The following is a 22,028-nucleotide window of genomic DNA, read 5'->3' as shown; positions in this document are numbered from 1 at the left end:
TCAGGAGTTCCAGGCCATTAAAGAAAAAACAAATAATCAGGAATGGTGGCTAGAAGACCTGCTTCCTTCACAGACACTTTCTGTAGGGAGATGCCCACAGTTCCTGCCCTGAAGAGGCTGAGGCAGGAGGATTGTGAGTTTGAAGAGAGTTCAGGCTTTAGGCAGATCAAGACCCTGTATGTATGTATGTATGTATGTATGTATGCATGCATTTATGTATACACACAGTCACTTCCTATGCAGCTCAGTGTGGTAGCACAGACTTGCTCTCTAAGCACTTAGGAGGCTGAGGAAAGACTGAGGCAGGGCCATTGTTCTTTGAGGATAACCTGCATTACATAGCAAATTCCAGCCTAATAAAGGCTACCCAGAAAAACTCTGTCTTCCCCATCACCTGGGATATTTCAAATGTGGGGGAAAGTAAAATATCACACTTAGGGATGTGTGTTTCTATGTGTGTGCAAGACAATGTGCTCGCATGTGTGTGTGAGTGGTTTTAGACAGGGATTCAGTACATAGCCCTAGCTAGCCTAGAATTTATTATGTACATCAGGCTGGTCTTGAACTCACAGAGATCCTCCTGCCTCTGCCTCCTGAGTGCTGGGATTAAAGGCGTGTGCCACCATGCCCAGCATTAGAATTGATTATTGGAGAAACTGCACCTCTGTGGATGGGAATGGGTGAAAAAGACTGCACTCTGCAAATGCACGGCTTCATGAAGGAATCTGTATTAACCAGCCAGTGGCTATAAACAGGATTCCTGTGACATGCCATCCTTGTTGTCCAGGAAAGATCTTTTCATGGCAAGAAGAGGTTGGGATTTGACGCTTGTCCAAACATACACTATCACAGATAGATTTTATTTTGGGGACTCTGTGTAACCAGAAAACCCTTGCTTTCTGCCTCCTCCCCTCAAACTCCCAGAGCCTGCAGCCACTTCCGGCCCCTCTATAACTGGAAGCCTTGATGCCTTTGCTTAGCTCTACATAAAGTTCAGCTAACCAGCACCTCCCTGAGCCTCCTCTGTAGAATCTGTGTTTAGGGAAGTAATAATATGTCTATAAATATATGTATAAATATAATCATTTTCTAGATCAAGATGAAGAAGTCCTTAGAGTGCACAGAATAAATCTAAAATTTTTTACACATGCAGCCACTTCCAAGGTGTCCACATATTCTGGAGTCACAAGCAGCAGAATTCTTTGCTTCTCGAGTCTTGGGAAATCAGGGTGCTAGTTTACTATGCACTTCTAGACAAGACTGCCACCTTCTGGCTGTACCGAGGAAGCGCGTGTCTACATAGATGGTCTTTTCCAGCAGAATGTGCTTGGCAGGCTGTAGCTGACCAGTCAGTCATGTGCTCTGATTGCTGTGTGCTCTGCTACCCTCTTAACTGCACCCTATTCAAATACTAATGCTGAAGCACTAAAAACAGACAGATCCACTACATTTTCACTACATCATAATCAAAGACCCAATGCTGAAACACCAAAAACTGATTGACTGACTATTAGACACAGACTCTTCAGTGTTTTAGTTTTGTAGACCACACTGGCCTTGAACTTGTGGCAATCCTCCTGTTACAGCTGTCTTCTTGTGGGATTACAGAGATGTGGCACCATGCCCATCTATAAATACTTTTGGAGATTATTTTTAAGTGCTGGGGAGGCTGATGAGATGGTTCAGTGGACAAAGGCACTTGAAGCCAAACTAAGTGACTAAGATCCCAAGGACCACATGGCAGAAGGACAACAGTTCTGCTAGCTGTCCTCTGACCTTCACACCCCTGTAGCATGCACGTGTTCCCCATAAATAATAAACAAATACATGGCTGTGTTAAATGGCCTGGGAGGGTCAGAAGCGAAAGCACTTGGAAAGCAAGCGTGAGAAGTAGAGTTCATGTCCCCAGCACCCAGGTAAATGCTGGGTTAGCATGGTGGCTGGAGTGGATTGTCATCACTAGGGAGCTAGAGACAGGGGGTGCCAGGGCCAAGCTGTCTAGCCCAGCTCACACTGTGAGTTACAGGTGCAGGGACAGACATCAATATGAGCAGTGGTGGTGCTTGCCTTTAATCCTAGCACTTGGGAGGAGGAGACAGGTGGATTTCTCTGAGTTGGAGGCCAGCCTGGTCTACAGAGCAAGTTCCAGGATAGCCAAGGAATTTATAGAGAGACTGTCTCAAAAAACCAAAGGGAACAAAAAGGACAGTGTCATACCATGTGGTCATCTGAACTCTGCACCCTGCTGCCTCAGTGCACATATCACACATACACTTGATATGCCCCGTCTCGGCAGTTTTCATAAGACAGAATGGCAGATTTCAAATATTCCTACCTAGTTTTAAAAAGTCTATATGTTTTTATCATTTGTGAGTGTCTGATGTGTGTGGTTGTGGAGGTCCACGTGCCACAGCATGCATGTTGGACTCAGAGAACACATGGTGAAGTCAGTTCTGTCCTCCATCTCTTTAAAGTTTTATTTATGCATATGAGTGCTCTATCTGCAAATGCCAGAAGAGGGCATTAGATCCCACTAGAGGTGGTTGTGAGACAGACACCTTGTGGTTGCTGGAAACTAAACTCAGGTCCTTTGGAAGAGCAGTCACTACCCTTAACCACTGAGCCATCTCTCCAGCCCCTCTCTACACCATCTTTATGTGCTTTTGGGGAACTGAGCTCAGGGCATCAGGTCTGGCAGCAAAGGCTTTTACCTGCTGAGCCATCCTGATGGCTCCACCAACATGTTAGTATGGCTCTTGTTCTTTTCAAGGAGGGAACCTACTTTTCTGTGAGTGGGAGCTGGACTGGCTTCTTGCTGCCAAGATCAAGCAGAAGAAGCATACAGGTAGAGAGTGCTTAGGGAGTCTTTCTTGCTCTGTCCAATAACCCTTTTTATTTACGTATTTTTGTTTATTTTCTATTTTTATTGTTTTCATTTTTTTTTTTTTTGAGACAGGGTTCCTCTGTTTAGCCTTGGCTGTCCTGAAACTGACTGTGTAGACCAGGCTGGTTTTGAATTCACAGAGATTGGCCTGCCTCTGCCACACAAGTGCTGGGATTAAAGAGGTGTGGCACCACTGCCTGGTCTGTTTTCATTTTTAGTTATCTATTTTACAGATGTGTATGTGTGTGCAAATAGGTACTGCACACCACAGTACACCTATGGAGGTCAGAGGACAATTTTTGGGAGTCAGTTCTTTCCTTCCACCATGTTGGTTCCAGGGACCCAGTTCAGGTCGTCAGACTTGAAGGCAAGCATCTTTACCTGCTGATCCATTTTGCAGGCCTTTGGAAGGCCTGGGAGGCCCTTGCATCTCTCTCTCTCTCTCTCTCTCTCTCTCTCTCTCTCTCTCTCTCTCTCTCTTGTCTCACTGTGTAGCTCTGGCTGCCTTTAAACTTGATTTCTAGACTGGGGTGGCTTGAAACTCACAGAGCTCCATTAACTGCTGCTTCTTCCCAAGTTGGGATTATAGCCGTGTGCCACCACACCAGGCTGGATCTCTCTGAGAGATACCACTGCCATGTTGTGAGGACACTCAGCAGCCATGAGCAAAGGTCTCCATAATGAAGAGCTGCAGCTTCCTGTGCCCTTGCCGTACTATCTCAGAGGACTTGGAGTGAGTCACATGGCAACATGGAGAGTGATATATATGCCCAGCCCTCAGGTGACAGCAGTCTGGCTGACATCTTTGCCTGGAAAACCTCACAAAGGAACCCGAGTCAGAGCTGGCTATGGTGATACACACCTGTAACTCCAGAATTTAGGAGCCTAAGGCAGGAGGATTGAAAGTCAGCCTGGGCTATAAAATAAGAGACACAAGGGGGCAGGTGGCAGAGAGATGGCTCAGAGGGTAAAAGCACTGACTCCTCTACCAGAGGACTTGGGTTCAATTCCCAGCACCTACAAAGCAGCCTACAAATGTCTCTAACAAGATTCTGCACACTCACACAGACATATATGCAGGCAAAATACCAATACAAATGAAATAAAAATAGATTATTTTTAAGCTGGAAGAAATGAAGCACTCAATTAAGCTGTTGTCATCAGATTCCTGACCCTTAAACACTAATGTACAGAAAATGCTTACTAGCCCGATGTGGTGGCACATGCTTGTAATCCCAGCATTCTGGAAGCTGAGGCCATAGAATCAAGGGCTTAGCCGGGCATTGGTGGCACACACCTTTAATCCCAGCACTCGGGAGGCAGAGGCAGGTGGATCTCTGTGAGTTTGAGGCCAGCCTGGTCTCCAGGACAGGCTCCATAGCTACACAGAGAAACCCTGTCTCGAAAAACCAAAAAAAAAAAAAAAAAAAAAAAAAGGTCAAATACCATTTGTCTCTGCTTTTTTTGGTGGCAGGAGACAAGGCACACACCATTAATCCCAGCAGTCATGCTAGTTAGCCACAGAGGCCAGGCAGTGGTGGCATATTATCTTTAATCCCAGCACTTGGGAGACAGAGGCAGACAGATCTCTGTTACTTCAAGGCCACCCTGGGCTACACAAAATTGATCCAGTCTAAAAGAGAAACAGAGCTCACACAAAGGTGACTTCAGCACTTGGAGCGACACACCTTTAATCCCAGCACTGGGGAGACAGAGATGTTTCTCTGCAGCCTCTCTATGCCTTCCTCTCTCCTTCCTTTTATAGCCCCGCCTAACTTCCTGCTTCTACTGGCCAATCAGTATTTTATTCATCAACCAATAAGAAACTTATATACAGAAGGACTTCCCCATCAAGGGGAATGGTTACAAGTAGTTATTGGGAATGGTCAGGGAAAAAGCTAAACAAAGGAGATTAGATTCAGGTATCTTTTCCGTTTGATTTTCAAGACAGGGCTTCTCTGTGTGGTTTTGGAAACTGTCCTGGAACTCACTCTGTAGACCAGGCTGGCCTCAAACTCACAGAGATCTTCCTGCCTCTGCCCTCAAGCTCTGGGATTAAAGGTGTATGCCACCACTGCCCAGCTTGAGTTCTTGTTTTGAAAGAAAAAAGGGAAATACAGATATGATAGATTAAAAGAGTAGATTATTGAATCTATTCTGAAAAGGAAAAAGGGGGAATATAAATATAAAAGGTAAGTTATTGAACCTACTCTTATAAAGTAACTACTAGTTTTAAATAGTTTACATTGAATTAGATATAGTTCCTTTATTCTTTTCTTTTTCCTACAGTGCTGGGGAATATGACACCACTGAGTCACACCTTCCTCCTTTTAAGATTTCCAATTGAGCTCATTAATTTCCCTTAAAGGTTTTTAAGGTACTGGAGAGATGGCTCAGCTGTTAAGAGCATTGGCTGCTCTTTCTGAAGACCTGGGTTCAGCTCCCAGCTCCCATAGGGCAACTAACAACTGTGACTCCAGTTCCAGGGGGATCCAGTGCCTTCTTTTGGTCTCCACAGGCACCAGACATGCATTCAGGCAAAACACCCATATCATAAAATAAAAATTAATGTGATTTACATTTAGCTGGATGTGGTGATACATGCCTTTAATCTAAGCACTTGACAAACAGACAGGCAGACTCTGTGAGTTCCAGGTCTACATAGTGAGACACTGCCTCCAAAATAAAATAAAATGTGAAATTAAAAACCTACTTATTGTGTGTGTTTATGTGTATGTATAAGCAATGGTGTGCTGTGGATGTCAAAGGACAACTAGTTCTTTCCTTTCAGTCCATGTGGACACTGGGGCTTGAACTCAGGTTGACAAGCTTGGTGGCATGTGTCTTTACCTTCTGAGCCATCTCACCAGCCCTGTTTTTTTTTTTTTTTTTTTGGTTGAGACAGGGCTCACTATTTAGCTCAGGAGGCTGGCCTCACGCTTGTGGGCTTTAACCTCTCTAGGGTCTCTCCTCTAGGGAAAGGACACAATGAGTGACTGTTTTTGTCATTTTAACTGCTAGTTCTGATAAGTCCCCTCTTGCCATCAATTCCTGGAACTGCAATCTTTCCTGAGAAGAAAATGCTATTTTTCACTTCAAAGCAGTTATACATGGAGATAAATTCCAGGCAGGACCACTTTGGAGAAGGCCTCTCTCAGTTCTGACTTTGACTTACTTAGCTTAAGTGGGATGGTTGTTAAAAGAAATTCTAGAGGTTTTCAGGGGATCCAGTGTCCTTTTCTGACCTCTGTGAACACCCACAGTAATATACACCACACACACACACACACACACACACACACACACAGAGCCCATTTTTAAACTGAGCAGCTGAAGGAGGGGAGAGAAGTTTATCACATTTGGTTATAGAACGTCACCTCCCTCTGCGGTGGTTTTATGAACAGGCCACAGTATTATCTGGCCTTCTTCCCACTGAGGTGTGGTGTTTATATGATCCTGTTGACGCTTACTTATTTATTGCATGTACATTCATGTTTCTTCTGCATGTGTGTGTGTGAAGTGTTAGCTCCCCTCAAACTGGAGTGCTGGGAATTGAACCTGGGTCCTCTGGAAGAGTGGCCAGTGCTCTTCACCAGTAAGCCATATCTTCAGTCCCTAGGTCCTGTCAATTCTAACAGGACACAGTGCTATGCTATTTAAGAGGGTTGGCCACAAATGAAGTCCTGAACTAATGTGTGTCATTGACTCAAGCACAGCCCTGTCAAGGACCCCAGAGCCTCAGAGTCATTGAAATGGTAAAGCCTTCCCTGGGTGAGGCTCAGAGGGACTTGGTTCCCCAGGACCAAGCACAAATTAGGATGAGTGAGTGGTCTTTAGCTAAAACCGGTGTGTCCAGAAACCATCAACCTCTGCTTCCTCCTCCCAGATATTTACAGCTGAGACTGCTTGCCTACAGAGCCCCTAGTGCTCCTTTTCAGCTATCCACAATACACCTACTCCTGGATTCAGATGTAGGAAATCAGTACTGCTGCTGGTACCCTCTATTAGAGTGCTTAAACCCACCTGATTCCAGCCCCACCCCCACCCCGTGTGTGTGTTCCTGTCTGTCTGTCTGTCCATCCTTGCCTCACTCTCTCATTGCCCAAGTCAGGTTTCCCGAACCCAGCAGTGGGATGGGCTCACGATCCCAGGAGGGAGGTAGAGTTGAGAGGCTCGTGAGCTCAAGACCAGACTTGGCCTCGTGTGGGGCTGCATGCCTGTAATCCCAGCACTGGGGAAGCTGACAGAGGAGGATAGAGAGTTCAAGACCAGTCTAGACTGCACAACAGCCTCAACAGGAAAAAGAAAACAAAAAAACAAAAATCAAGAAGCCATCACCAGACACTTCCACCATTCACCTCCTTAACCATCTGACAGCCTGGAAAGTCCCAGGCTTTGTACTCCTAGGATTATTTTGAGAAATCAGTGAAATAACCCATTTCAACAAATGAAACTCAATAAATAGAAACTTATGGGTGCCATTAATGCCCAAATTAGCTAGTTGTTTTTGTTTTAAGAAAGACATTCCCTACCGTGTTTTCTGTTATGTTATGAGACAGTCTCATTATGTAGCCCAGGCTGGCCTGGAATTCTCCAATCTCCTGTCTCAGCTTGGGGATAGACGTCTGTACCACCACGTTAGGCTTTCTTTTTCTTTTTCTAAGTGCTTAAGTCCAACCCAGGCCTGTGCATACTGGATGAGCATCTTATCACTGATAGAATTCATTCATTCATTCATTCATTCATTCATTCATTCATAATTCTGACTCTTGGAACATATGCAGGTGTTAAAATCACAGCAATTAGCTGGATGTGGTGGCAGGGAGGGGCTTCAGTGCAGAGGGCAAGAACCACATGAGAGACAGCTCTGGACCTAGCAGGTTCTAACAACTGCTCAAACAAATGAAATACAACTATCATTTTCTGAGTAACTTGCTGGTTGATACTACACCAGCCTTTCCCCTCTGTCAATGCTATTTTAGACACTCAGCAACAGGCTCTTTATGATTGGAGGGAGACTTAGGAGAATGTGCCGTTGCTGCTGCCTTTGGTGAGCTGGAGGCCTTCCTACCTTCATATTGGACCTCCAGATGCATTGTGCCCAGGACGGTCAGCACGCAGTCCACGATGCTGGGGTGTGTGGCTCCAATGATTGACTGGCGAGACAGACAAGAGGGCAAGAGGGTTGACTTTTTAGGCCTAGATGAAGTGAAATGAGGACTCGTAGACAGCCCAGCTGTGGGGTGAACTGACACTGCAGTCTTTAGCACAAAACGCATTAATCCAAGTCTTCTGGCTGTTAAAACATGCAGGACCAAGGGCCAAGACTTTGCCTGGGGAAGGGAGGACTCAAGGGGGGAGAACTACTCATCCCAGATTCTGAAATGTCTTTCTCCGGAACCTTGGCTTTTAGTTTTACCTCTTCAAACTTTACCTACCCCACATGCACCAGCTACTAAGAAGACAGAAAGAGCAAATGTGTGTGTGTGTGTGTGTGTGTGTGTCGGGGGAGGGCCGGGGGGGGGGGGAGATAGGAGGCCTGGGTGGGAACTCCAGGGATCCTCAGGTCTGAGCCGCAGCCCCCCTCAGCTCAGCTCCAGGAGGTGTCCCTTCTTCTCTCCTGATTTTGTGCATTTGGCCTGGGGAGTTTTATTTACTTCAGCTTCAATTGTTATTAACTGTGAAATCCAAACTGCTGTCCTCATCTTAGGCCTTTCCAAGGAGATTCGGCCTTTAATTTTCCATGGCCAGTAGCCTCTCCAGCAGTTCTGAGCAGTGGTTCTCTCTCTTTCATTTGGTTTTTTGAGACAGGGCTTCTCTGTGTAGCCCTGGCTGTCCCAAAACTTGGTTTGTAGACCAGGTTAGCCTCAAACTCAGATCCACCTGCCTCTGCTTCCTGAGTGCTGGGATTGAAGGCGTGCACCACCACCCCCTGGCTAAGCAGTGGTTCTTAAACTGAGCTAAGAATCAGAACCCCTTGGGAATTTAAAAGGCCAAAGCATATCAAGAGCCATTTGGGAGCTGCCATGGTCCATGAAATTCAGACCTAACCCCTCCCATATCCCCATGGTTTCTCCTCTTTATTTCTTCTCTCTCAGCGCTGTATAACTCACCCTATTGGCAAAGCCCAAAGCTAGACGTCATCGGCGTCTTTGACTCTTTTTAAGACAGGCTTTCTCTGCGTCTCCCTGGATGTCCTTGAACTCAGAACTTAGAGCTCCACCTGCTTCTGCCTCCCGAATGCTGGGATTAAAAGTGTGCGTCACCACTGCCTGTTTTGATGTCTTTTCTTAGTTCTATGACTTTGGTCCCAAAAATGTCTACCCACCTTGGTCACTCTGCACCCACTCCCACTGCCACCGTCGAGGCCCTTTGGTTATCTGCTGCCCTCCAGCATGTGCTCTGGAGCATTTGTGAGAGTTTCCACCATTCATGTCAAAACCACGTTCCCCTCCTTAGTAGGAATGATAACCCAAACCTGACTTCACTCACGTTCTAGGGCAGAAGCCAAGAAAGCAAAAAGCTTTTCTAATCAGTGAGATCTGGCCTCTTGACTCACACACTGGCGACAGAAGGGCCATGCTTCCCTCCCCGTCAAATGCGTGCCTTTAACCTTTTCTACAGTTCCCTAGTCATCCTTGTTGCTTGTCTCAACCACTTTGAAGTCTGCCAATATCTTTCTGATCCTTAAATAAACAGCACAAATTGCTCTGCTGGGAGACATGAACCCCCTGCCCCGCCTTGATGCTGACTGAGTAGCACACAGGCAGTGGGAGGCTGAGCTCCACCTCTGTGGGAAGTGCTTCCGGGAAAGGTACTTGTAAGACTATGCCATTTGAATCAGAACTCCGGAGCATAGCTGTGGCTCACCTGGGCAGTCCTGAGAGTCTGCAGGGCCAGCTGCTGGGCTTTGGGGGACCCACAGGGCAGCAGAGCTATTAGACCTTTATACACTTGGTTCTGGTACTTGGGGTTACCATGGAGCAGAGTATCCAGCAGAATCTGTACTTCCTCCTGGGTCTCTTCTGATTGAGACTTCGCCAGAAATTCTGCTATGGATCTCACACCTGGGCGAAGAAGAGACAATGCTAACTAGGACAGGGTTTAGGAAAACAATTCCCACTCAAGGCTGCATAACGGGGATTGCTTTAAAAGCTTTTCAATCAAGCTTGTTTAACCAAAGCAAGTTAAGGATCAATTTTCATGCTGCATTACTGTTGTTTTACTTCCAGCTATGTGGCCAGAATAGTTTTGTGCAGCACAGGCCAGTATGTGTGTGTGCGTGCGTGTGTGCGTGCGTGCGTGCATGCATGCGTGTGTGTACACGCGTACGCGCGCGCACGCGCGCGTAGCTTAGAGGGAAAAGTTCTTACCCTGAATTCATGAGACCACGAGTTTGCTGTTCAGCAAAAGAACATCAGAAATTGTTCCACCTATACATTTTGTAGGCTCGTTTCAAATTTCAAAATGCAGTTTTGTTTTCCATGCTGGGCATGGAACTGTTTTCTTATTAAGACACTATGTATCTCTGGATGTCCTGGGACTCATTATGTAGACCAGGTTGGCCTCAAACTCACAGAGATCTGCTTGTTTCTGCCTCCTGAGTATTGGGGATTAATGTTGTCTGCTACTATACTCATCTGGCTGTAATCTTTTTAAGGACAGGGCCTTTTACTGGCATTCCAACGTGGGGCCTGAATTTCTACATAGGGCCTGATAAAGCTAAAGAAAACAAAACAACCCCCTAAAAAAAACAAAAACAACCAAACAGTCAAACAACATCAACAAAAAACCAGATACAGCTCCTTTAAGAGGCTCTGCTGTACAGTGAGCACTTGAGTAGCCAGTAAGCTAAGTAAAAACAGCAAGCTGAGTAGAAACACTCGCCACCAGCTTCCTAGTGCTGGGGTGATTAAATGCAGCTCCCAGTTAAATGCTTAAACAGGCTTAGGCCTGGGTTCTCAGGGATGGAGGATGCTGTGGAGCCAGTCACCAGAGCCTGGGCAGAGGCCCTAGATAGTGCTTAGTAGGTTAAGGTTTGGCTCATGAAGTCAGAAAAGGCTAGAGACATGCAGTAAAGACAGGTCCGACAGGAAAAAAACTCTAAACAGGTTACAATGTGTTTAAAAATGTGTGTAGGCTTAAGAAAGAAAAGAAATGGATATAGATGGTCATAGAAAAATGTAAGTAGTCTAAAAATAATAAGAGTCTTTCAAGAGAATAAAGTAATATAAAGGGGAAAAAGCCACACAAAGATGGGGAACACACAGGGAGTCTGGATCCTGAATGGTATTATATTGATTTTTAATTTTTTGAATGCTGATGAGTGACCCACAGCTGCTGAGAGACATGGGATTGTAAAAAGAACTGTTGAATTAAACCAGCCTAGACACTTTAGGGGTGTCTTAACTTTAAAATGGAATTCAGAAAATGTATTATGTTGGAGGAGAGGTTATGCTTGTGTTTCCACAAGAAACAAAAGACTGTGGATTCCTTCAAAGTTAATAGAAATCAGGTTTGATGGGGGAGACCTCCTGAAAATCTTGGCTACAAACATAAATAAACCAGGAAAAACTACAAGACAGGTGGTGTACATGCTGATCCCTCTGCACAGGGACAGTTCTGAGACTGGACAGATGTTAGAACTAGTTTTCCTAGGGCTTGACCATTCTCTCAATTTTCTCAGGGTTCCCTGGATAAGCTGTCACCCCCAGACAACAGAAAGCAGTTAGAGAATACAACACCCACATTCTCAAGAGGTGGGGTGGGTGGTTTTTGGTCATTCTGTGGGTTATGGATGTTTGTCATTGTTTAAGGGGAATATAGGAATATTGGATAAAAGGAGAACTACTAACCTCAAATATTTTACATTGGTATGAATTTTGGTATAATAATACAAATTTAAAAGATATTTTTGTAATATTGTATGTTTCCACTCTTGTTTGGGGTATTGTGCTTATGTAATGTATAACTAAGAAATGCAAGTTGGGGCTGGAGAGATGGCTCAGTGGTTAAGAACACTGGCTGTTCTTCCAAAAGTCCCCAGTTCAATTCCCAGCAATCACATGGTGGCTCAAGACCATCTGTAATGATATCTGGTGCCCTCTTCTGGCCTGCAGGCATACATGCAGGCAGAACACTGTATACATTACAAATAAATAAATCTTTAAAAAATGCAGGTTAGCAGTTAGTCATCTATAATAATTAAACTCGTAGTCATAATAGATGTGTTTTCAATGTTAAATAGAAATATTTTAGATAGACAGTGGTTGTCAAATGCTTCAGAGACCTATAGAATATGACATTTAAATACTCTGGTTTCTCTTCAGATCATATAAATCTTTCACCTTTTAAAATGCTTTGTTAACATAGAGCTTTTTATGACAGTGAGACATGTCTGCACCAATGTCCTTTAGAGAAGATGATGGGCATCAAAGGACCTCCATATGGAGTTTGCTTTCATTGTGGCAAAGCTAGTCATTTCAGCAAGAAACTACCCCTGCCTTGACTGCTGACAGTATGCTGTACAAACTGGACAGGCAGAACACAAAATAAAGTGACTGCTGAACTTTGCCAAGACAGGGTAGGACAATCCTTCAAAGTTCCCGCATCACAGAAAAATCTGTCAGACATTCTAGGCCTATAGGCTGAAGATGGATGCCCCAGCAATGCAGAGGAAATGTGGGTGACTGTCCAGGTAGCCAGAAGTCTCTGTCTTTTTTATGGTTTTGGAAGTGACTTGCACTTCAGTTAATAATATATCCTTCTGGGGTCTTTGATGGAGTTGAAGACTAGATGGTTACAGTTACAGTTTTCCTTAGTTATGATAGAAGCTAAATTAGGTACAATATTTTGGACTCATCAAGATAGGATAGATAATAGAATGGTTTCTCTGAATTTACCAAATGCAAAGGGACTGGGTATTGTAAATGTAATTCTTACTTGATAACTGTTCTTATTGTATATAGTTTTACTATGTTAAAGTTAAAACCTTTCTTTTTTTTTTTTTTTTTTTTTTTTTTCGAGACAGGATTTCTCTGTGTAGCTTTGGAGCCTATCCTGGCACTCACTCTGGAGACCAGGCTGGCCTCGAACTCACAGAGATCCGCCTGCCTCTGCCTCCCAAGTGCAGGAATTAAAGGCGTGCACTACTGATGCCCGACTCAAAGCCTTTCTTTTTATTTAGACAAAAAGGAGAAAATGTTGTGGAATATTTGTTTAACTAGGCAAAGAAGTGTTGCATTTTGTTTATGTTGCAGAATATTTGTTTAACTATGTAAAGAAGATGCGTTGCATTTGTTTTACCTTGGCCGCCTAAGGCACCTGATTGGTCTAATTAAAAGCTGAGTGGCCAATAGCTAGTCAGGGGAGGGATAAGCAGGGCTGGTGGGCAGAGAGAGTAAGTAGTAGGAGGCATCTAGGCTCAGGAGAGAACAAGGAAGAAAAAGAGGCAGCCACCAGCCAGCCAGGCATGGAGGAAGCAGGGAAGTAGGACACACAGGATGAAAGTAAGGTAAAACCCATGAAGGCAAAATGTAGATGAAGAAAAAACAGGTTAATTTGAAAAGCTTAAACTAAGGCTGAGCATTCATAACTAATAGTAAGTCCCCATGTCATTATTTGGGGGCTGATGGTCCGAGAAAGCCTGCTATATCATCATCATCAATCATCATCATCATCGTTATCACTATTATTATTTATTGAGACAGGGTATCGTGGTTTCCAGGTTGTCCTCAAACTGTGTAGCTGAGGATGAACTTGGACTTCTGATCCTCCTGCCTTCACCTCCCAATTGCTGGGATTGCAGGTGTGTATCACAACGCTTAGTTTTAGAGGCCATATTTTTCATCTTTCTTCCCTAATCCCCAGCACAGTTGGCATTCAATAACTCTTTCTTTCTTCTTTCTTTCTTTCTTTCTTTCTTTCTTTCTTTCTTTCTTTCTGTCTGTCTGTCTGTCTGTCTGTCTTTCTTTCTGTCTTTCTTTCTTTGTGTTTTGAGACAGGGTTTCTCTGTGTAAGCCTGATGGCTATCCTGGAACTCACTCTTGTAGACCAGGATGGCCTCGAACTCATGGAGATCTGCCTGCCTCTGCCTCCTGAGTGCTGGGATTAAAGGGATGTGCCACCACCACCTGGTTCAATAATTTTAAGTGGTTATTCCTTTTAAAGTTCAGTTTGAGTGTTTTGCCAGCATGCATGTCAGTACCACTTTTGAATCTGGTGCCTGCAGAAGCCAGAAGACAGTGCCAGATCTCCTGGAACTGAAGTTACAGACACTTGTGAGCCATTGTGTGGGTGCTGGGAATAGAACTTGGCCCTCTGAAAGAGCAGCAAGTGCTGTTAACCATCTTTCTAGCCCAAGCTATGTTTGTTTGTTTATTTTTGGTTTTTTGATATGGGGTCTCTCTAGTATCCCTAGCCGTCCTGGAAGTCCTATGTAGAGGAGGCTGATTTCATACTCACAAAGATCACCCTGCCTCTGTCTCTCCAGGGCTGGGACTAAAGGTGTGTGCCACTGTCTCAGTTACAGTTTAAGCAAATGATAAATCAGGGAAACCATAAATCTGGTCTTTTGGTTGTGACACAAACAGAGAAGGTCACTGAGGGAACTGTACTAAATGCTCTTCTGTGCACCTGGCTTCCTATGATAGCTTTTTCCCTTGGCAGTGTGGGTGCTGTCCACTCCATCCAGGCATCGGGAGATGTGTCCACAGGCTGGCACACCCAGGACCTACCGTAGCTTTCACAGATGAGTTCCTTGTACTTCCTGCCGGTACTTGCAATAATCTGAAGTAGTTTGACGGATTCTCTTTTGTCCTCTTCCTTGATTTTCTCTAGGCCAAGTATTTCCAAGAGGGTTAGGACACCTCCAATCTCAAGAAATTCTATCAGGTATCGATTGCTGTCCAGAGAGAAGACCACAAGCAAGGTGTTTGAGGGCTCTATAGTTGGCATTTTCTTTGGGCCACCAACCAGCTCCCAAATAAAGACACAGAGACTTATCATTAATTATGCTCAGTCTTATCTTAGGCTTGTCTCATTAGCTCTTTTAACTTAATTTAACCTGTTTCTATTCATCTACATTTTGTCTTGGGTTTTTTTTTAAACTTTCTTTCATTCTGTATGTCATACTTTCCTGCTTTCTCAGTGTCTGTCTGTCTGGCACCTGGCATCTCCCTGGCATTTCTTTTCTTTCTTTTCCCAAGCCTAAATTGCTCCTCCTCCTTACTCTCCCTGCCTGGAAGTCTCACCTATATTTCCTCTTTCACTATTGGCTCTTCAGCTTTTTATTAGACCAATCAGGTGCTTTAGGCTGGCAACATAAAACAGAAACATCTTTACATAATTAAACATATGCAACACATTTTTTATATAGGTAAACAAATATTCCACAGCATAAACAAATGTAACACATCTTTACATAGTTAAACAAAAGCAACACATCTTTGCATAGTTAAACATTTTGAAACAGGGCTCCTTAGCACTGAACTGAAGGCATTCAAGGAAAAGATACTGCCTTCACAAAGTTGCCGCTAAACCAGGAGACATACAGATGCAGACAGAATTGTTTGGATTTTTAAATTTTAATATATATATATATATATATATGTTAAAATTTATTAAAGTATATAATATATAAAAATGTAATGTATGTATGTATGCAATATAGGAACCCACTTTGTTGAGGCTGCCCTCAAACTCAGAAATCTACCTCCCTCTGTCTCCAGAATGCTGGGATCAAAGGTGTGCACCACCACCACCCAGTCATATATTTGTTTAGATTACATCTCACCATGCTGCCTTGAACTTGCTATCCTGCCTCAGCTGCTGGAGACACTGAGATTACAAGCATGTGCTACTGTGCTCAGCCAAGAAAATGCTGGAACTAAATCCAGCAGAAGAATGGCTCTGCCTCTTTCTAGTCTCTGCCCCCCTGCTTCTTTTGGACAGGGCCTCACTATGTAGACTAGGACTGCTATACGGGTCAAGCGGGCCTTGAACTTGCAGTGATCTCTTGCCTCTGCTGCCTGCTTCCTGCCTCCTGGGATTAGAGGTGTGAGCCCCCACAGCTGCCAGCTCCCTCTCCTCCCTTCTCTCTCCTCTCCTTCCCTCCCCCTTCCCTCTCCTCCCTTCCCATCTTCCCATACATCCACCCTCTGGGCTTTCTCAGCTAAGTGAGCCAAGACATCCCCCTTTCCCTAGTCTAATATAAATGTGTTTTTATTTTTTATTTTACTTTATTTTTTATTGTACTCAACCAACATGGTGCTGACTAGTGAAGAGTTGATGGGGAACAGGATGGAGGAGAGAGTAGAGCAGAATCGCAGCTGTCTTGGGCCCCTCCAGAGGGCTTTGACACACCCTCTATGGACTGAATACACCATGAGCCTGACTTGCTCCAGAGACCCAGAGTCTCTCTGGAATGGGACTCACCTGCTCACGGCAGACAAGAAGATGCCAATGGACCTCAGGATCTTCTCTAAATCCAAGCCGGTCATATAACTGTTGCAGAGTTAAGGAGCCCTCCCAGGTGGTTTTCCACTTAAACTGATCCCTAGTACTGCCCAGGGCCCAGGATGAGCAAGTGGCTGACCTGTGCCCTTTACCCTGAGGTTTAGAACCCCTGGCTGAAGGGCAGAGCCAGCTCACTGTGTGTTGGGGTGTTCTGACAAGGCCTTTTGCCCTTGTCAGAAGAGTCTTCCTGAGGCGAACGTGAAGAGTTTTGCATTAATTCTGTTGGTAGAGAAAATCTCAAAACAGCCTAGAAAAGACTCTGTTGTGTGGTTATTAGTGGTCACTCTTATATAGATTTATAAGGAGAAGGAGCAAGACAACATACCATTTGAGGAGAAAAGGAGCATCAGGGATTGGAGTGGAGTTAAATCCTCTATTCAAGGAGATAAACAGATTAAGAAATGAACTAAAGGGAGTGGTGACCTCAGGAAAAGAGTACACCCAGATAAATTTTCAACTCCTGAAAAGGAATTAAAGAAAATCTTAGAATCAGTTGTGGTGGTCCATGCCATGTGGTCCAACCCTCCCTGCTCTCTAAGAAGTTCCTCCAGGGCAGTCAAGCCATCTGAGCTGTGCAATCTCCCTAGGGAGCAAAGAGGTTCCCATAAATCCAAATGTATATAGAAAACTGATGGTCAGTCTCACAATGGTCTCAGAACCACAGCTGGTGCGTCCTTGGGTCTCAGCACAGCTCATTATTTTGGACCTCATTCCTGGACTTCTCTACCAAGAATTAGCTTCAGCCAGGAGATGGTGGTGCACCCCTTTAACCCCAGCACCTGGGGTACAGAACAGGTGGATCTCTGGGAGTTTGAGGCCAGCCTGGTTTACAGAGTGAGTTCCAGGACAGCCAGGGCTACACAGAGAAACCCTGTCTTGAAAAACAAACAAACAACAAAAAAGAGTTAGCCTTATCAGTAATTCTGCATTCTGTACTTGCTCAAAGTTTTATACTGGAGGTCACTATCCTTATGAAGAATTGCATGGCTTCCTAATAAGAATAACAGGAAATAGAGGAAAAATTAAACTCTGATTTAAAACAACCTCAGTATTTAATGTTATTTTTTAATGCGAGCCTTTGCAAAAAGCCTCTCTGTAATAAAGCATCCAGAACGGGCTTCAGCTCAAATGCAAGGTAGGAAATCAAGCCCCAGCAGAAAGGGAGCCAGTCAACAATTACTAGGCTCATAACACATCACAGGCTCTTAGAACACTTAAGAAATTAGCTGGAATTATTGCAGTCCATGAGGATGACTGAGAGCCTCCAGGACTGATACAGGCTAATGTAATGGGCTGGAGGTAATGGTGCTTTGTTGGGGGGTGGGGTGAGGCGAATTATCTCTGCTGCACCCCAGTTCCCAGGGTGCCAATAGAAGGAGAGACAGATTGGCTCATTAGGAAAGGCTTTTTACTGCAAAAATAGTGTTTGCTCTGGAGCCAGGCTCCCCTGCCTGTTGCTATCATAGTGTGGGCCAGACTATTAGCCCACATAGTCATCTCTTTACTGCTACATTGTCCCTCTCTTCCTCCCGACCCCTTTCCCCTTCCTGCCTCTTTTTCCTAAGTTACTAGCTAGGCTGACAAGCTTCTGTCACCTTTCCCCGTGTCCCGGGCTAGCCTTGACTTCAGTTACTTACTATCCGTGCTCTTCCTCCCTCCCTCCTTTCCCCTCTCTCCTATTCCCTCCCTTCCTCTTTCTTCCCCTCTCCTCCTCCTTTTCATCCCTTTCTCTTCTCCCCCTCCCCCTTCTTTTTGAGAGGGTCTTGCTATGTAGCCTAGGCTAGTCTGTAACTCAAGATGCTCCTCCTTCAGCATCCTGAATGCTGGGATCAGAGGCCTGTGCCACCATACACAGCTCTAATCAACCTTTCAAAATACATGCATGGTTCAGAGCTCAGGGCCTAGAACATAAAAAAAAAACCCAGTAAATGGCTTCTGATTGTGTCACTATTATTGTTTAAATCATTGGTTGTACTGATTTGTTATGGGAGTTGAAGAGTGACAAAAGGTTTTAGGCTTATGTGGTCAGTTTTGCAAAGGGTAATGATGTTATATTGGTTTGTTTTCCTTCCAGGTGAATAACTGGAGTAGTTGGTGGGAGGGCTCTCTGACTGTATTGTGTCCTGTTGGGATACTCCTAATGGCAGTATAACTTTATGGATGAGTCTAGGTGTAGAAACTAGGTCCATTCAGAGACTCATCCTGTTAGCAGTGGCTCGGTGTCCTCTAAAAGGCAGACATATGACATGTGGAGAAGGCACGCAGCCCAGTGTATTAAATGCACTGACTACAGAAGAGGAGAGGTGAGCAGAACGCATGCCCCTTGGAAGCATCAGCGCTCGAGGGGCGGGTAGGACACACTCTGCAGCAGAGGCAGAGAAATATGGGGTGGTAGGAGGAGGACAAGGAATAGAATGCTTTAAAGGGGCAGTGGCCAGAGGAACAGTACATTCCTCAAGGCCCAGCACTTGGGAGGTCCAGAGAGGAGGATCACATGATTGAGGGTAGTAGCTTGGGATACATCGCAAGATCCTGTCTGATCCAAGGAAAATGGAGGCACAGTGGCTATCGTAGAAGGGTTGGAACTAGGCAAGGTGAGGGACACACTTGCTTTAGATCAGAAACTTAAAAGGGCACAAAGCAATTCCCCAATCAAATCCACCATTTTTTTCTTCTCCCGTTTCTTCTTCTTTCAGACAGGTAGGGTCTCTTGCAGCCCAGATTGAACTCTTGGGCTTGTTATACGGCTGAAGATGACCCTGAGTTCTGGGTCCTTCTACCTTTGTTTTCCAAGTTCCAGGATGGCAGACATTTGCCCACACGCCTGGCTTGCTCTGCTCTCTCTCCTTCCTTTTGACCTCATCACATCCTACTTCAATGCAATACGCAAAATATTGACATTAAGGCCAAGTGTGGGGACTGATATCTGTAATCCCGGCACTTGGTGACAGAGGCAGGAAGATTTCCACGTGTTTCAGGTCAGCCTGGGCTACATAATGAGTAGGTAGAATAATACAGCAAGGCCTTGACTCAAAACCAAACAAAACCCAAGACAAAAAAAAGTTAGCATAAAGTTCATGACAAAATATCGAAGTTTTAAATACATCTAGTATCAGAGCGTGTGCCTCCCTTACCTCACCCTGTGGATCACAGGAAATGCTGAGACAACCAGGTAAAACAGTCTAGACTTGACAGCAAAGTAGTTGCTGATAACTGGTGAGGTTAATGTTAGCTGTGGGGCAGAAGCCAGAGTTCAGGAACTAATGCTTCCCATGCATGGCAGCTTTACCACCAAGTCACCAGCGTTTGTGAGATGATCTGTGAATAACTGGCCCAAGTCACCGGGATGCTTGTCAGGAGAGAGGACAGGCTGAGGTGGCACACACCTCTAATTCAGCATGAGGAAGGTCAGGAGTTCAAGGTTATTGTGGTGTGCTGGCTAGTTTTGATGTCAACCTGACACATTTCTGGTCATCTGGGAAGAAGGAATCATAATTGAGAAAATGTCTTCTGTCTTGGTTGATGACTGATGTGGGAGGTCCAGCTCACTGTAGGAGGTGCCACCCCTGAGCTGGTGTCCCCAGAAGAAAGTAGGCTGAGCAAGCCATCGAGAGCAAGCCAGTAAGGTATGCTGTCCCATGGTCTCTGCTTCAGCTCCTGCCACCAGGTTCCTTCCTTGAGTTCCTGTCCTGAATGCCCTAGATGGTAGACCACCCCCAAGTTGTTCTGGTGGTGGTGTGAAGGCAGGGTATTAATGAGTTCACTAGACACAAGATAAATGATAAATGATAAATGGGTGTTTTATTGGGGAACAACTTACACAAAAGATAGTAAAGAACCACCGAGTCGTTCCTGCTCCAGAAGATGAGGTCTCTGCCCTCCCAATGCGATTGCCACCCAAGAAAGACAGAGCCCACCCTGCGCTTCTCCACCTTCTCCATCAGAAGTCAGAAGCCACGCCCAAAGGGGTGTGGCCACAAACTCAAATTCACTGGCAAGGCGAGATTCTACTACAGTAGTGTTTTAGCATAGCAACAGAAACCCTAACACATACAGCAAGTTCAAAGCTAGCTTGGGCTACATGAGACCCTGTCACAAAACAAAACAAAGCAAAACAAAAACAAACAAACAAACAAAAAACAAGAAAAATGGCAGGGTTAAACCCTCTGTCTATTAAATAAGCCTTCTGATAAGTGAGAGGCAGACTGGCAATCAGCATTTAATTAATAAGGGAGAAGGAATTAACATAAAGGGGCTCACAGAAGAAGAGAGCGTTCAGAAAAGAAGAAAAACACTTAACACAAAGTTCTGAGGTGGGCTGGGATCGAACCAAGTGGTGGAGAGCTTGCCTAACATGTGGAAGGTCCTGGGTTCTAGCCCCAGCACAGGGAGAGAAAAAGTCTGCAGTAAATCCATGGAGAGTCTGTGCAGTTAATCCACTGAGAGCATAAGTGCTGTGGTGCTCACACACAGCACAGTCAGGAACTCATTGTCAGCAGCAGTGACCAAACCTTCTTCAGTGGTGATCTGCTTCCAGGACCCCAAACAACACAGGTACTGCGACTTGTCACCGAACAATTTTTTTTTAGTTTTATTTGTTTATGTATTTTATGAGTGTTCTGTCTGCATGTGAGCTCACACACAGGAAGAGGGCATCAGATCCCAATACAGATGGTTGTGAGCCACCATGTGGTTACCGGGAATTAAACCCAGGACCTCCAGAAGAGCAGCCAGTGCTCTTAATCAAAGTTGCATCTCTTTTTCTGTTCTCTTCCCATTCATCTAGTTTTCTAAATCTGCCACCCGCCTGTGGCATGAGTAGAGCCAGTAAAGCTGGATATATCTAGGTAAAGGGCTCAGATTCAGGAAGGAAACTGGAGAATTTTCCAGCTGGAGTGACGTTGGATTTGATTATTCTGGGAGAAGCAGAATGGAATGAGTGTAGAAAAGACACGGGGACTGGGGGACAGGGGACTGGGGGGACAGCAACACCAAGACTTAAGGGAAGGAAGGCCAAGGATAAGACAGGTCAGTCAGAAGGAAAGAGAAAACACGAGAGCCAGATCACAGAACTCAAGGGAACAGTTCTGAGAAGTGGGAAGGGTTGTCTGACAGATGCCATCAAGAGGTCATGTATAGGGAATGAGGATGTGGCCACTGGGCTTGGCAGTCAGAGAACCACTTGAGACCTTGCTTGGGAAGACCAGCACTGGTGGAGCTGGGTGAGCAGGAGTGAGACTGCAGTGGGCGGAAGGGGAGACAGGGAGACGCAATGACCTTTACAGCTAGTTTCATTGTGAAGGGGAGGGGCTGGGTGAGCTCAGGGTTAAGGCTAGGCTTTTGTTTTAATTTTTAGAGCTAAGGCCAGGCATGGTGATACCCATCTCTGGTCCCAGCACCTGGAAGGTGGAGGCAGAAGGATCAGGACATCTTAGGCAACACAATATTTGAGGCTGTCGGGGGCTACATAAGACTCTGAACCCCCCCCAGGGGTGGGTGGGGCTTAAGATGGCTCAGCTCTTAAGAGCATTGGCTGCTCTTCCAGAGGACCCAGGTGGTAGCTTACAACTATCTGTGACTCCAGTTCCAGATGATCGGATGCCCTCTTCTGGCCTCTGGGGCCACTGGC

The 22,028-nt window shown here is 45.1% G+C and overlaps 1 protein-coding gene across 1 annotated transcript in view; it reads right to left on the bottom strand.

The window, feature by feature from the left end:
- Armh1 (armadillo like helical domain containing 1) overlaps positions 1-22,028 on the bottom strand; it is a 42,009-nt gene that overhangs the window by 2,901 nt on the left and 17,080 nt on the right. Inside the window, exons 4-7 of the mRNA XM_027402597.2 lie at positions 16,319-16,387; positions 14,620-14,786; positions 9,755-9,951; positions 7,956-8,040 (exon numbers count right to left, since the gene is read on the bottom strand). Of these exons, the coding sequence (XP_027258398.1) occupies positions 7,956-8,040; positions 9,755-9,951; positions 14,620-14,786; positions 16,319-16,387 (518 nt within the window). The remainder of the gene's footprint in view (positions 1-7,955; positions 8,041-9,754; positions 9,952-14,619; positions 14,787-16,318; positions 16,388-22,028) is intronic.

The sequence above is a fragment of the Cricetulus griseus genome, chromosome 2, assembly GCF_003668045.3.
Source record: "Cricetulus griseus strain 17A/GY chromosome 2, alternate assembly CriGri-PICRH-1.0, whole genome shotgun sequence".
Taxonomy (NCBI): domain Eukaryota; kingdom Metazoa; phylum Chordata; class Mammalia; order Rodentia; family Cricetidae; genus Cricetulus; species Cricetulus griseus.
This window is presented reverse-complemented; position numbering and strand designations above follow the sequence as displayed.